At 32.3% G+C, this 15,131-nt stretch overlaps 1 protein-coding gene across 1 annotated transcript in view; it reads right to left on the bottom strand.

Annotated features, from left to right (window-relative positions):
* Positions 1 to 544: 544 nt before the first annotated feature.
* LOC124357787 (nucleoporin p58/p45-like) overlaps positions 545 to 15,131 on the bottom strand; it is a 49,606-nt gene continuing 35,019 nt past the window's right edge. The window contains exons 7-11 of the mRNA XM_046809841.1: positions 9,829 to 10,003; positions 8,531 to 8,729; positions 8,138 to 8,374; positions 4,829 to 4,912; positions 545 to 2,219 (exon numbers count right to left, since the gene is read on the bottom strand). Of these exons, the coding sequence (XP_046665797.1) occupies positions 2,062 to 2,219; positions 4,829 to 4,912; positions 8,138 to 8,374; positions 8,531 to 8,729; positions 9,829 to 10,003 (853 nt within the window). The 3' untranslated portion in view covers positions 545 to 2,061. The remainder of the gene's footprint in view (positions 2,220 to 4,828; positions 4,913 to 8,137; positions 8,375 to 8,530; positions 8,730 to 9,828; positions 10,004 to 15,131) is intronic.

Here is a 15,131-nt window from a genome sequence, read left to right as displayed (position 1 = left end):
TCAACACTTACATCAACAGTAATTGTAACGTACAATCCAAAATTTTATATTTAATATGTCATATTTGACATGTTATAGAGTTGTTCATATAATTAAAATATCAATGATATTATGTTTCTGAATATTTTTATTAAATATTAATGTTTACTGACCTATCAAAATGATGAATAAATTCTTTACTCCGCGTTTTGATATGGTATTTAAATGTAAATATTTAACTAACTTCTTGAGGTGTCACTGAATAGGTTGTGCCGAACTAATATGCCATGTATTGTTTATTTCATGAATTGCTCCTTTGTGAAAATAACTTGAAACTAAAAGCTCTTAAGGAAACCTTAACATTCAACCTGTCCAAGGGTTTAACGATAAGTAGGTTACAAATCTTAAGTATGTGCTTCAGTCCAGATGATCATATTAAATTGCCAAGGCTTAACTAGTTTTAGTTCTGGATATCATCATAACATTATATTAAATTCATTAAAATTATAATTTGATTTGGTCTAACCTAATAAATGTTTATGAACATAATAAATCAACAAAAAAATATTTAAAAATAGCATTTATTAAATTTTTCCAGTCATTAGTCTCCTGACAAAAGTTTTTACAGAATTTAAAATAACATGATAATGTAGACTCATTAGCATACTTTTGAGATTATACCCCAAAAAAGCAAACAGGATCAGAGCACTTGTGAATTTTTATGTTATATAATATTATGTTATATTATATATAAATCTAATATAACAAATACTTAGCCAATATAACCATAACTAGGTTGTAATAATAATTTCTAATGATCAACGAGTTTACAAACAAACAAAATTAATTCACACCAATCCTACTTTATGTTATAAAAGGACTTGGGTGTAAAAATCAAAAGCCATTACCACATAAAGTGACGTTCAGTAACAAAAGTGTACAGTAAAATCTGTCATACCTGCCCTGCAATGTAAACTCCGATGTTGGGTCTGGTGACAAACGATACAACGTTATGTAGCTGTAAGCTTGGAAAGCAATGAATGTGTTACAGATGCAACCTCAGTAACTTTCTCTCCCACATATCAGCCAGTGGGTGGGACAGAATGGAGGCCCTTTCGATGGACAAACTCTCCAGTACAATTTTTAGATTCAATGACCTTGGCAAAACTGTGATACTGTTGTGCCAGATTTAGAATGTGCAGTGGGACATGTTGTAATCATAGTATAGTTAGTAACTTTCTATTTTTTTGTAAGTTGATTTGAAATAGAAATATTGTACATTACTGAATATTAATTTTGATTTAAAATAACATTCTTTTTACTTCTTGAAATTAATTTGTATTGAGCATACATAAAATATATCCAGTGCATTAGCTTAGTTTTAAAGAGAATACATTTTTTTTGTATCTTAAATTTATAAAATTTATCTGGAAACAGCACTATAGTTTACATAATTATGTAGTGCCTTCACGATGTAAACCATTATATCTAGTGCACTTAAGTTACATTCATCAAATCAGAATCCCATATCAGCCTAGCCTGTGCCACATTAGGGATATGACAGGTTTTACTGTACAATACAATGCTATCTACCACATTAAAAGTAAACTTACTTACCATTGAAACCAACAATTCACAACACTAAAAATACAAGTAAAGAAGCTAATGCAACATATTGCCTCTGAAAAATGTATTGTATATACGGTTATCATTACAAATCACTGGCACATGACTGAGGTAAGAATTATTAAATGCAATATTTACATTTATACTGCTTCTAGATTTAAACCTCATTGCAATGAACTGTTTTGTATGCTATCACAAATTTTGTCTTCACGTTGTGATTATACTTTGTTGTACTTTACAAATATATGATATTGTTACACACTAACCAATCACTTTATAACACAGGGTAATACTTGTATTGTATAAACATTTTTAGTCCTCTAAGTGTATCATACACAACTTTCTGAGTAGACATCCAAAGTTTATAACATTCTTTATTCACAGCGTTTGTATGAGTCTGTGTGTGTATGTGTGTACAAGAGTGTTTGACGGCTACTGGAACCGCACAGTTGAAGTTCAGCGCTTCCCCCTCTTGTTCCCCGGAGGAGGCTTGCCCAGCTGGAAGTTCTGGTTGTCAACTGGTTGAGGAGAGTTCAGAAGACCTGTACCGGGAGACTGGAGGAAACTAGAGGCTGGAGTTGTGTTCAGAATAGACATTGATGACGAACCCCAACCTGAAATCATTACAGTAAACAATCGTAGGTGATAACTGGGGTTTCATTCAATTAATTCTCAATACTTATTTTAAACCTGAATATTATAAAATTCCAAAACAGGTAAAAAATGTCTTAGCTGTTGTGGTACCATTAAAAACAATTTTATGTTATGTATGATGTAAACACAAGACCCTTTACCCTAAATTGGATAAAAGTTGAACATACTAATTTTTTTATTTTTTGACAAGCTGGTTACAGAGAGAAAGCAGAATTTTGTAGAGCCCGATCAAGTTAGGAAATCCAGAGAGCTGCTATAAACACCTCTATGGCTTATTAAATCCTCGTTTAATGCACAGCTCCGCAGTTGTAGTTATATTATCTACCTCTTCACTATCTATTTATTCTTCATTATTAGAATCTTCTGGGTCTAATTTATTAATACTACTGCTTTTGTTTTTCTTTAAATCAAAGTATTTTTGGTTTATGGCACAAAATCAGAGAGGTCGATGCTAAAGTGTGAGGCCTTGTACACAAATGAGAAGCTCTGCAGCTCAGCTACATTATTGACAGCTCAGTTTCATTACCATTAAAGTGATAAAAGTCACAATTCTTCTAGCATACTTGACTGTAAATCATAATTCATTTTGATGAGTCCCGTCATGTGAACACTATGCCATTTGGGTCATTATGGCCAGTGATTGTTCTGAAACCGATCTTGTAACTGTCCAGTCACTGTGTCAAGGATCTTGAATTAAACATCAAATTTAATTTTCTTTAGGGCGTCAATCTTTACTTTCTTAACTGTTAGTTCACCCATAAATCTTTTCCTTTTCATTGATCTTTTTGATGTTTGAGAGGTAAGTTTATGTTTCTCTAAGAATAAATTTATCTCTGAATATATTTCTTAATGCATAATATCTTGATGAACTAACTGATGAAACATTTTTTGTGAGCTGGTATAACTATATTGTTTTATTTGTAATGATTTTTATTTCCTGTATTATAACAGTGAAAATCAGTTTTGGTTCAAAATTGGTCAGCTTTTTTATGAACACAAAAAAGCAAATGCAGTACATACAGGGAAAAGTACAACAGCTGAACAAACAATGATTTGCAAGAAATTTGGTTTCTTTCATCACAAATAATTCTAATAGCTTTTTTTGTAGAATAAACATTTGTGGTCAAGAAGAACTTGAACCCAGACAACGATACTTTAAGTCAGCAAATTTTGATCTGAGCATAATATACAGTAAGCAATGCACTCCTGCTTACAACAGCTTCAAGTTTTCTCAACATGTATAGTCCTTTAGCTAACCTTTTTGTGACTGATTCAACATGTGTACACCATGCCAACCTAGAATCTAACCATATACCCAAAACCTTCAATTCAAAATTGCTCGTAGAATTTTGACAATTTCTATTGGAACTAAAAGGTCAATCACAAATTTTATTATCATTTATAGATAATGAAATCCTTATTACTACCACTAACTTTGAGCCCTAACTCATTAGCAATAAGAAAACCTTTGACACCCTTATTCTCGATGTTGACTAGCAAGCAATTAATTAATAAAACTGTTAAAAAGTATAGGTCCAAGAATGAAACCTTGTGGTACACCATACTCAACAATCCTTCCTTTTGATCGAAGTCCATAATAAAAAACAAGTTGATTCTATCTGACAAATATGAATTAACCAATTGCGGATCACTGACGAGCTGGGCTCGTCACGCAGCGGCCGGGCCAAATGGCACGATGTAGAGCTCAGGTCGCAAAAGCGGTCTGCTTTTAAGTTTCCCTCCAAATAGTTCTATTAATGCCTGATAGATCGGGCAATCGTCTTTACTTGTCAACTAAGAGTGTTTAACAACAGTCTACGTTTAGAGTTTTCAAAAGTTTAATAAAATCCTACAGATCGCAGTTGTATGTCGAAGTTGAAAAATCATTCATATGAGTTTACTCTCTGCTTTTTAGCGCTTCTGATTGGGTGGTATCCTCAGTTGTTATTATAATACTTTTGAGGTTAATTACACAACTAAACGACGCAGACGTACATGTTGGCGGGTTTAGTCTAGACAATGGCCCGGATGTTGTAATCGCTTCGCCCGACCCGCTTTATTTTGACTATGATTCAGGCATCATCCCTGCCACCCCGGAACCTTGCTCGCGTGTTATCGTTCCTACATCACGGATACCCCAGCAGGCCCATGTTCCATCTGAACGAATACCTTCACAGCTGAATTTTCTAGTATACAATAGCGAGCTATACTGTGGCGCACCACTGCTGTTCGTGCGGTCGTTGACCGTAAATTAATTCGTGCCCACGTGCCAAAACAATACGATCCGCAATGGGTTAATAAGTTTTACAGAACCAGGTTCAAATCCATAGTAAGAAAGTTTCATATTTAATTATGCTTACTTGCGTAATGGTGGCTGGTAGAAACTACACAACTACAGATCTTGTTTACACAAATAGAAAACATGATGTCTTGGTTTGTTTATTGGGAACACAAAGATTATAAATTTATTGTAATTTGCTCATGGCAAAAAATATTAAAAAAATAAAGATTACACCTTGTACTAACTGGGTGTTAAATAGTAGTTAGGAGAAGAGTGAAAGTAAATTACCTGAGAGAGAAGTAGGTCCAGTTGAGAACGTGACTGTCTTGTCTGTTCCACCCATCAGACTGATGTTGTGCATTCCTCCCATACCTGCAGAAAATTCAGTTTCCATCATATTATAGCATTTTGTAAACATGCCAAGATGGAAGTGTACAATAAGTCTACAATCACTGCTGCTATATGATTTATTGAATATGTAATAAATAAATTGTTAAGTTCTACATAAATGGTTAAAATATAATTTTAATTGATTACTTAAAGTGTATATGACGTTAAAATCCTGTTGACAAATTCTTCCAAGGTGTAGAAAGTGGGCTCCAGCAGCCACTCCATGTGATGCTTGTTGAAGGTTTTGTCAACATATTTTTTTAACTGTTCAGGTAAGAGGTTGAACAGCCTGGTTCCTGCGTAGCACAGTTCCTTCTTATAGAGGGATGTGTGGTGAGTCGGCATGGCAAAGTTTGCGTTGTTCCTAGTACTGTAATTGTGAGTATCTAGTCTTTGGTGATTTTTGTCTACTCCTTGTTTGACCACTTCAAAAATGTGAAGTAATGTGACAGTCAGTATTTTAAGTTCTTGGATGGCACTCTGAAAAGTCAATTTGTTTAGGCCTATTAAAGTTCTGACTGCTTTCTTCTATAGTACGAAGACTCAGGTCAGATTCCTGCCAGAGGAGTTTCCCCAAACCATGTCCTTACCGAATATACAACTCAAATAGTGATTGGTGTGCTAATTTTGCTATTTCAATTTTACAGGAGTTTTTTTATTCTTTTGAGTGCATAGAGGCTGGTACTTAATTTTCCACAAAGGTTGTCTATATGTGATGCCCAAGTGAGTTACCTGTCAATTATAACTCCAATATATTTTGCTTCACTTTCTAGTTCAGTTTCTGGTAATCTTCTCAAAATCAGTAGTTCTGTTTCCAAAAATTTAGTTTTTCTCTCATTAAGTAAAAAGATCGTTTTTTAACAATACTGCTTGGTCACGTTGTATGTAATGAAGGATAAAATTTCTAATTTTTTTTTTATCAGCAATTAGCAATCCACGTACATCATTGCTTGCCCATGTCCTTGAAATATCTTTGCAGGTTGTTGGTTAGCAAGATGAGAAGGTTGGTCTTTTCACTGAGTCTTGGGGTACACCTTTATCAATTGGGAGTAAATATGACCTTGCTATATGGGTAGTGTGGTTTTTGGTCTATGTTAGTTCAACTATTTGCGTTCTTCTTGCAGCTTTGCCTTTTATTCCCTTGTTCTTCATTTTTCTTAGCAGTAGAGAGTGGTATAAAGGATTTACTGAAATCTAAGAGAAATCCAATAACAGGTGTTCCTTCCACCATCTGATTGATAATGCACTCAAAAAGGCTAGTCAGGGCTGTGGTGGTCAGCAGACAAACTGTTTTAAATAATCTGGATATTATAGCCTAATATTCTTTTCCTAATGATGTAATCTTAATCGAAGATTAAGATGATCTTTATCTGTAATCTTAATCCTTGTAATAATGGAAAAATCAGTATTTCTGATGAATATCAAGTACGCATGCATGCCCCCCCCCCCCCAAAAGTAACTTTCCCACTTCAACAGCAGATTTTAGTTGTGCAGTTTCGTCACTACAGTATGAATATGTCTGTTTCAACTGGATTTTACTTAATCAGTATGATGATACATAAGGAATTGTGTGACATATTTCTGACTGTTTTCTCTATGTACTTATTTAGGCATATAATTTAAGTTTTCTTAGAGTAATACAATAAAGAGATGCATATCATAAACATTTGTACTAAAACTGGTAATTATTTGAAAAATAATTATAGATTTTATCAAATTTTAAATAAATCTCAATACCTAAAAAATTATGATTGGCACAATTTCCCCCTGAGATCTCTAATTCTTTTGTTGATTAGATTTTGCTAAGATACTATTAAAATAATCACATTCATAAAAATACTATTTTGGTACTTTTTAATTTTTATATAACATTGCTTAAAATCCCTTAAAGTGAGCTATAATGTTTTTTTTTATACAAATACAACCTAAAGAGATTTTCCTAAGAGTTAATCTTATAACTCTTTTGTATCATCCAATTATTGAGAAATTACAAGTATTAAAAAAATTGAAATATACCATTACCAATTAGGCTACCTCTTAAAAAAATTGTTTTATTTCAGATTCATATTACATTCTTGTTAACCTTTTGAAAACCACATATCACTGGTAAAATAATATATCTTGATACATTCCTGGCTATACATGTAGTCCAGAAGCCAAGAGCCAATTTGTAGTGTACAGCACACAACCTGGTTTATTTTGAAATGAAAAAAAAGGTTTTGCTAAGAAGAAAGTTAGTTATCAGCCACACTAGTTTTAGTGCAGATCGAAATGGAAAGGTATCAGTATGGATAAGAATATGAAATGATTTTTTTCTAAGATGATGTTTTATTCCAGCATGAAATACTTCAAACCTAATGTCAGATACATAAATAATAGTTATATCAATATCACCCAACTAGATAAAGAGAACTAAAGTCACAACTTTAAGCATCTATATAAACAACCCTGTGCTCCGTGTGTTGGATCTGACACTGATTAAGAGCAGATCCAACATGTAAAACTTTATCCACATTTTCTGTTTTTGATTGATTTTTTCTCCTGAGAAAGGTGCCTCATTGGTAAATCCTAAAATTCTAATGAGGTAATGAACATTGTCATCTGGATTTTTATGTTAGGCATATTTCAAGCAGTAATATCATTCAATGATGGTTTTTTAAGTTAAAGTTTTGAGGCCTGGAAGCTGGGATAAATGTGGAACAAGCACTGAAAGGTCTTGACAAGCAGCAGTTATGTCCATACCAGCTGGTTGTGTCCTAATTTTGCAATTACCATGATTTTACATTGTGTTTGTTTATTTATTTCCTAGTTATTTTGTGTGTATTACTGTTTTTGGAATCTTTATGAAGACCCTGATGTTATAATTTCATAGCCTGACGGTGGGGCTATGAACCACGAGACCATAGTTGAAAATAAAAGAACTGAAGATGGATTTTTAGATAAGTAACCTTTCTGTAACCTCAAGTAACGGAGGTGCAAAGGTCCTTTCAGGACTATGTGTTCAAGACTCAGGTTCTTTCCCTCCATAAAAAAACTTTGAGTACAGACAATATATTTTTTGCTATGCTGATATGTTAAGGTAGAAGCAGTTATTATAAAATTTACCTGATTTGAAAATGTATGTACTCACATAACTTAAAGCAAAATACAGACATAAAACAGAAGCTGCAAAATTAATTGTCTATAAATAAAGTATTCAATACTAACTTGAAAAAGGAGTTGGTCCTGGCATTGGGGGAAAGTTACCAGCTCCACAGGGAGACTTCTTGGCAGCTGATGCAGTTCTGGTAGTGGTCTCGAAGATGTTTGTTTGATCCTTTAGAAAGTGACGACGCAGACTGAGATGGCGTTCTTTCTGTGCTATAACACCAGCGTGAGCTGCCTGTAGTCGTCCTGCCAGTGCTACGAAACTGTCGTGCAACCTCCTCAGGGCCACAGACAATTCTGCAAAAAAGCATACTTTTATGTTTTTCAAATTTTGCTAAAAAGTGCTTAATTACTGCTCATGAGGAAGCTAATAACTACGTTTTAACAAGTTGGTTTAAAATTTATGGTACGTTATTATACTTTTGTTAAATATTAAAAGTTTTATTAAATTACCTTGAGGAGTTAGAATAGCAGGATACGAAAGGGAGTTAACATGTTTTTCAGTATTATCAATTTCCTGACGAAGCACCTGAATATCTCTCTCGAACTTTGAGACCAGCTGAATGAAGAACTCGAGAGGTGCAATGTTGTCGTTCTGGAGGCCAGGTGGAGTGTCGTGTGTCCGCTGTGCCATCTCGCAGAGTGACAGGCACTGCACAGCAGTTTATAAAATCACACAAACATCTAACTCAAACTTAAACAGTTTGATATTACTGAACATAATGAATCTGGTATACATTGACTAGTTTGAGATGATTTCCTGACAAGAGTTTCTTCTGTATGCAGTTAAAGATTGTAAATGGTGTGCATCATTAAAGCATCATTAAGTCAATTAATTTAAAAAAAACTTCATTCACTATTTAAAATTTTATTGTACTGTTTTATAAAACCTAAAATATCTACAATGACAAAAACAGCACAATAACTTTTTACCAAGAATTTTCACAGTGAAAATTAAATATTTCAGTTTCTTTAGTTTAAACAACCAAGACCAGGGATGAATAAAATGAAAAATAAACAAATCTTATGAAGAATCTTATAGCATTGGAAAAAAGGTTTAATTTACTATCACTGGTAAATGAATAAAAAATTTCACAATTTGTTCTTAAGTGGCAGATGATGGAATCATTGATTCAAAAAGGTCTTGCGCAATAATAAAATAATTATTGGAATTTTTTTATTCATTTACCAGTGATATTAAATTAAACAAATCTTAGTCTGCATAAGATGTTTGTGAGCGTTAAGGGCTTTATTGCCTGCTCATTATTAGAAAGGAAGTGGTAAGGCCTTCTTAAAATCACATCATCTGTCATCGAGTCAGCCTGTGTGATGACTCTTAAACAGACTTGAAACTTGGTAAATAGGTTCTTCTTGGTCCAAGGAAAAACACAAATGTTTTTTAGATCAAAATTAAAAGTAAAATAAAATTCTAAAACTTTTACTTGATAACCATTATAGCAACAAGAATATCCGGAGAATGAATAAACAAATTTGTAAACAGATTGACTACAGTCATATCATGTGACAGAACACATTTGATGAATTTACCTTGTTTGGTGGGACTATCATTACATTCTGACAGGTCCTTCGAAACTCCATTATATTGATTTATTTGTTACTGTATAGTATAATTACATTTCATATTTTGTATTATACTGTACTGTGTGATAATCATTAATATATGTGACCAAAGATAATGAAAATAATTATTCTACACACTAAGGGAAGTTATAAAGGGTGATGCAACAAACCTTTGTTGTGTCCGTCTTCAGTTTATTGGCTACCACTCTGTTCTTTTGAAGGGCACTAGAAACGGACGTCAATAGCTGTCTCAGAGCTTCCGTGTCCTCCGTGACTTTGTGCATCGGCTTCACCGGGGCTCGTGATACCTCACAACTCAACGTCTTCTGTTGTTTCACAAAGTTCCTTGAACACAATATTTAGATCTATACATATAACCAAAGAGTTTCTATTCAATCAAAGAGGTATGGAAAAAGCATATATACATTATTCTCTACATGAACATTCTTTGATCTAAAGCATTATCCAAGTAGTGCTAGTCAAATGAAAAAAGAGCTAGTAACAAACAGTCCGACCGGTAAATGGAAGTTGTTGTGTATCACAAACAGCTGATTATTACTTGCCAGACTAAAATAATTAATAAAGCAAAAGATAAGATACTTTATAATAGAACCAATTTGAGTTATTTAATGTGATTTTAAGAAATTTTAAATCCATTAGCGATATTAACGAAAATTAAGGTATAACGTATTATTTTGGGTTGAAGGCTGAAAGGTTCACAACTTCCAATCTGTTGACCCGGCAGTTGTAGCGGATTGCTAGCCTTCTTCTTGCCTGATTGGTTAAAGAAAAAGGACGTGTGTTGGTGGTCATATCTTCTTCTTCTTCTATGGTGCGGCTTATTGCCATGCACTCAAGGGCCTTTTGTGCATCCCGGAAGCACATGGTCATGGCTAGAGAGCACATTTTTTAATAAAATTTGATTATGATTAAATTTGTGAAGTGCCAATTGGAAATGATATAATGTAGTGCTGAACAATAGCATTAAGGAAATTAAAAATGTCAATAAAATATGTCAATATCAATAAAACATTAAGTTGGTTGACAGCACAAAAAATATGGAGCGTATGGGTAACCTTACATTGTATAGGTCGTACCACAAGACATGGCTTACATTTAAATAAACAAGGCAATTTTAACCCTTTGAGTGCCGCAGCGTCTACATAGTAGATGTTGTGAAATGTGCATAAATTGCCGGCATCTACCCAGTAGACGATTTGTATTTAATTAATATCACATATAATTCATTTTTGTTTTGACAAATAACTTATTTCACGGCAATCTACAAGTTTCGAACAATCGATTGTGATTGATTTTTATTGTTCACCGCCTCCTTGTAGTTATTTGCCATCAGAAACAAACAGATGACGCAATAGTTGGTCAGCTGCTACTTGTTGCCATTAACTACACAGTTTGGTTCGTTGGGTGTTTACATTGTGCTAGTTTCGTGTGTTTATGCTGAAAACTGTTGTTATTGCTATTCTGCAATTGTGTTCAGTAAAACTTACAATGCATTTATAAACTTCTTTTTTCGTGTTTATTTGTTTAGTGATGTATATTTTATTGTTGGATTGGTGATGAAGTAAAACGCAAGTTCCAATCAAACTATTGATTTTAGGTGAAGTAAGGTTATATTGTAGGCCTGTGTATATTTTTATATACTTTTTATATAATTAGTATTTTACAGTCGTCTTACTTCATTGAGTGAAATAGAATAGTTATAATATTGTTTCTAAACTTTTGACAAACTTGAACAAAAATTGCTTTTTGTTGTATTTTGTATATATTGCAGTATCTGGTTAAATATTACTGTAACACAGCATATTATGCATGATTTTTGTTCAGTTTTTCATGCTCTTTCATATGGTATAGCTAAAAAAAATAAAAAAAATATTGTATATATAATTTTTTGGTTCAAACTTGAAATGTATTTTTTTTCATTTTTTAGTTTTTTGTTATAACCTATATTCTTTTTGTGTAAATAAAAATAAAATTATAATATTATATGGAAAAAATACCTTGTTTTATAACTCACAAACTATAAAAAAAATTATTCAAATCGGTTGAATATAGTTTTTTCCCCACACGATTGCAAAACAGAAGGAAATGTTCCGGCAATTTATGCGTATGACTTGGGAAAAATGCTGTGGCACTCAAAGGGTTAAATTTTGGGTACATATTATTAAAAGCGACTAAAGAAAAAGAAACATAGGTCCCAAAAGTCTACTTGTAAGTGAAAACTCCAACACCATTGAGCCTATTGATAATCCAGCCGACACATCTCTTTAAAATTTTCAGGGTTTTGGTGACAAAAGCCCAGCTGAGTCATAGCAAATTTTACAAACAGTATTACATGTAATAATGTTTTAGTAATAAATTACAATATCAAGGGAGTTCCTAATAAGTTAGAGGAATTAAAATTAAGTATATTTGTGTCACAATCATCACCAGGTTATAAAGTATTATTTTTAACAGAACACAAAACACTGGCTTAAGAAGGAGTTTAAAAATTATTTGAGCAATAGTGGCCTTTGTTATATTTATGGTTGGTTACTTCTGGATTGCCCATGGCTATGGTGGTTCTAGTAATTTAAGTGGTGAATTATTGCCATACATAAATTATCAGAATATAAACACTTAACAATTGAAACAGTTTTTGAGGTTTTGGTTATTGAACTTATATTCCAAAACAATGTTTACATATTTATAGAATACCAGACATAAAAAACTATGATCAATTTATAACAATAATTAGAACTTCTTCTTGAGGCAACTTTAACAAAACAAGAAAATGAGTAAAAATAAAATAATTGTTCTGGGTGGTGAATTAATAATAAATACCTTGGTTAGTGACAAATACTCAAAGCAGTCACTGAATATAACGCATGTATACTAATTCCTTGTCTGAACAGGCCTACTAGAGAAACATGAAGTTCAAGAACCTGTACTGACCATATTTTCTTCAATGTCAAGTATGCAGATGTATTTGTAATGGATCCAGGGATTTCAGATCATTTAAATCTTGTGGAAAATTTGAAGCTTTTTAATAATATTAACCCTCCGGGTAATGTGTTTTTACACATGGTGAAGGGCCTATTTTAATTAAATGTGTGCATGTTAAATTTTGTTTAAACAACCAAAAATTGTATTATAATAAATTGTGTTACATACAATATTATTCTGTGTATTCTAAAATCAGAAAATAATAGTACAAGTGAACTTAGCCTAATCTGATGACCAGTTGTACTCTGTTGACTGTTAAAATTTACTTTTGTATAAAAAGTTTTTCAAGTTCTCACAACTTGTATCTTATTACAAATAACAATAAAAAATATGAAATAACCATTTTGTTCACTTTTTTATGTGTACTCAGAAAAACTATACATATAAGATTCAATTCATAAAAAATATTCAATCTATATGAACAATATTGAAACTATGAACACCCGGTTTTTCTGACTATTGGGCCTCATCCTCTTCATCCCTGGCTTTTGGACTCCTGAGTAGTGATCTAAGTATGGAAAACACTTCTTGTGAATACCACAATTAAACTGAGGACACCAATATCTATCTGCTTCTCTTACATAATCGTAACTACCCGGACGGACAATATAATCAGTGCTCCCAACAATATTACTATCGCGAGGGTTAATAGAACCTTAAAAATACAGAGAAGGCATTTTTCTACTAGTAACATCTTACATTTTGTCAGAGTCTACAGGGAGAAGACTGTACAAAGAATTTTTAAACACATTTTGTTGTTAAAATATTCACTTTCAAAAGTAATGTTTTCTAAAAAAATCAACTCTTTAAAAAAGAACTGTGTAACATATGAAATAGTAAATGTATGTGCTATAAAAGAAAGCTTAACATACAGCTAAAAAGCAACAGAAAAGTAAAACTTATTAGACAGATATAACTTATATAAAAAACATCTGAGGAAACTTATTCTTTCAGCTAAGAAACAATGTAATGACAATCAAATTTCTAGAACCAATAATGTCTCTAAAGCTTCTTGGCAAATAGTCAACAGAGAATTAGGGAAGACAGATAATTCATAAATTAAAATAGAAATTAAAGATAATGATGGTATAATCAAGATGGGATGTATGGCAGTAAACTTGATGAATAACCATTTTATTAATGTTCCAAATAGATGTAGTCTACGCTCAGATTCTGTTGGAGCAACGTATGGTTCTGTAAGGTATTGTGACCCTCTTCCTGGACCCAATGACACCTAATTAAATAATGAACGTTATTTCACTAGTTAAAAACAAAAAAATCAGCTTGTTGGGATGAAATTCCAATGTTTTTGGTGAAAACAATCTCACATGAACTAGTTCCATAACCAAATTTAGCTTATATTTTTAATTATTCTTTCCTTCGGGTCATTTCCCAAATTTAATGAAATACTCTAATATTAAACCCCAAAAAAATATAGAACAATTTTTTTTAAATTTACTTGAAAGATTAATACTTAATAGGCTATTTATTACCTTTTCTTAAAAAGCACAATATTCTTAATCCAGACTCTGCATTATTAATTGATTTAATAAAAACCTTTGATTGCATTTGTCACGAGCTTTTGTTAAAAAAATTGTTTGTTTATGGTATCACGGACAGAGAGCTAAGGCTGCTGCAGTCATACTTGACTAATAGAGAGCAAATGGTTGTCCAGGGGAATGACAGATCTAGTTTAAAAATGATAGAAAGTGGTGTTCCACAAGGATTTGTCCTTGGCCCCCTATTTTTTATAATTGCTGTCAATGATTTGGCTACTAACATTCCTTGCACAACAATACTGTATGCAGATGATACTACACTTCTCAACAGTAATCACCATCTGGATGTATTAATAAAAGAAGAGAGCCAAGCTTTTGAAAGGGCCTTAGAATGGTTTGCTAAAAATTTCTTTATAGTAAATAAAAAAAAAAAAAAAAAAAAAAAAAAAAAAAAAAAAACAGAAAAAATAACATTTTTCATTCAACCATACAATTTACAAATATATCAAAACAGTATGTTAAGTTATTAGGTATACATCTTGACAGTAGGTTGAGTTAGGATTGCCATGTGGAGCAACTATGTAAAAAATTGTCCAGAGTTGTGTTTCTTCTTAGGAAACTAAGAAACTGTATTACTGCAGATAAGTTGTTAACTGCTTATTATGCATTTTTCCATTCCCACATAAGATATGGAATAACTCTATGGGGCAACTGTTGTAGTGCACAAAATGCTTTCACATGGCAAAAAAAGGCTTTAAGAGCAATCAAGAATGTTTCTGATAGAGTCATCTTTATCAATTTTCAAAGAATTTAAAATAATGACTCATCCAAATCTGTATATTTATTGCTGCTTAATCGATGTTAAGGAATCTTTAAATACCCTTCCTACAAGAAAACAGACTCATGATTATTTTACTAGGAAAAAACCAGAAGTAGTCATATATGTATGAAAATTAAATCATTTAATAAAC

This window comes from Homalodisca vitripennis, chromosome 3, assembly GCF_021130785.1.
Source record: "Homalodisca vitripennis isolate AUS2020 chromosome 3, UT_GWSS_2.1, whole genome shotgun sequence".
Lineage (NCBI taxonomy): Eukaryota > Metazoa > Arthropoda > Insecta > Hemiptera > Cicadellidae > Homalodisca > Homalodisca vitripennis.
The sequence above is the reverse complement of the archived record's forward strand: the minus strand, read 5'-3'. Positions and strand labels throughout refer to the sequence as shown.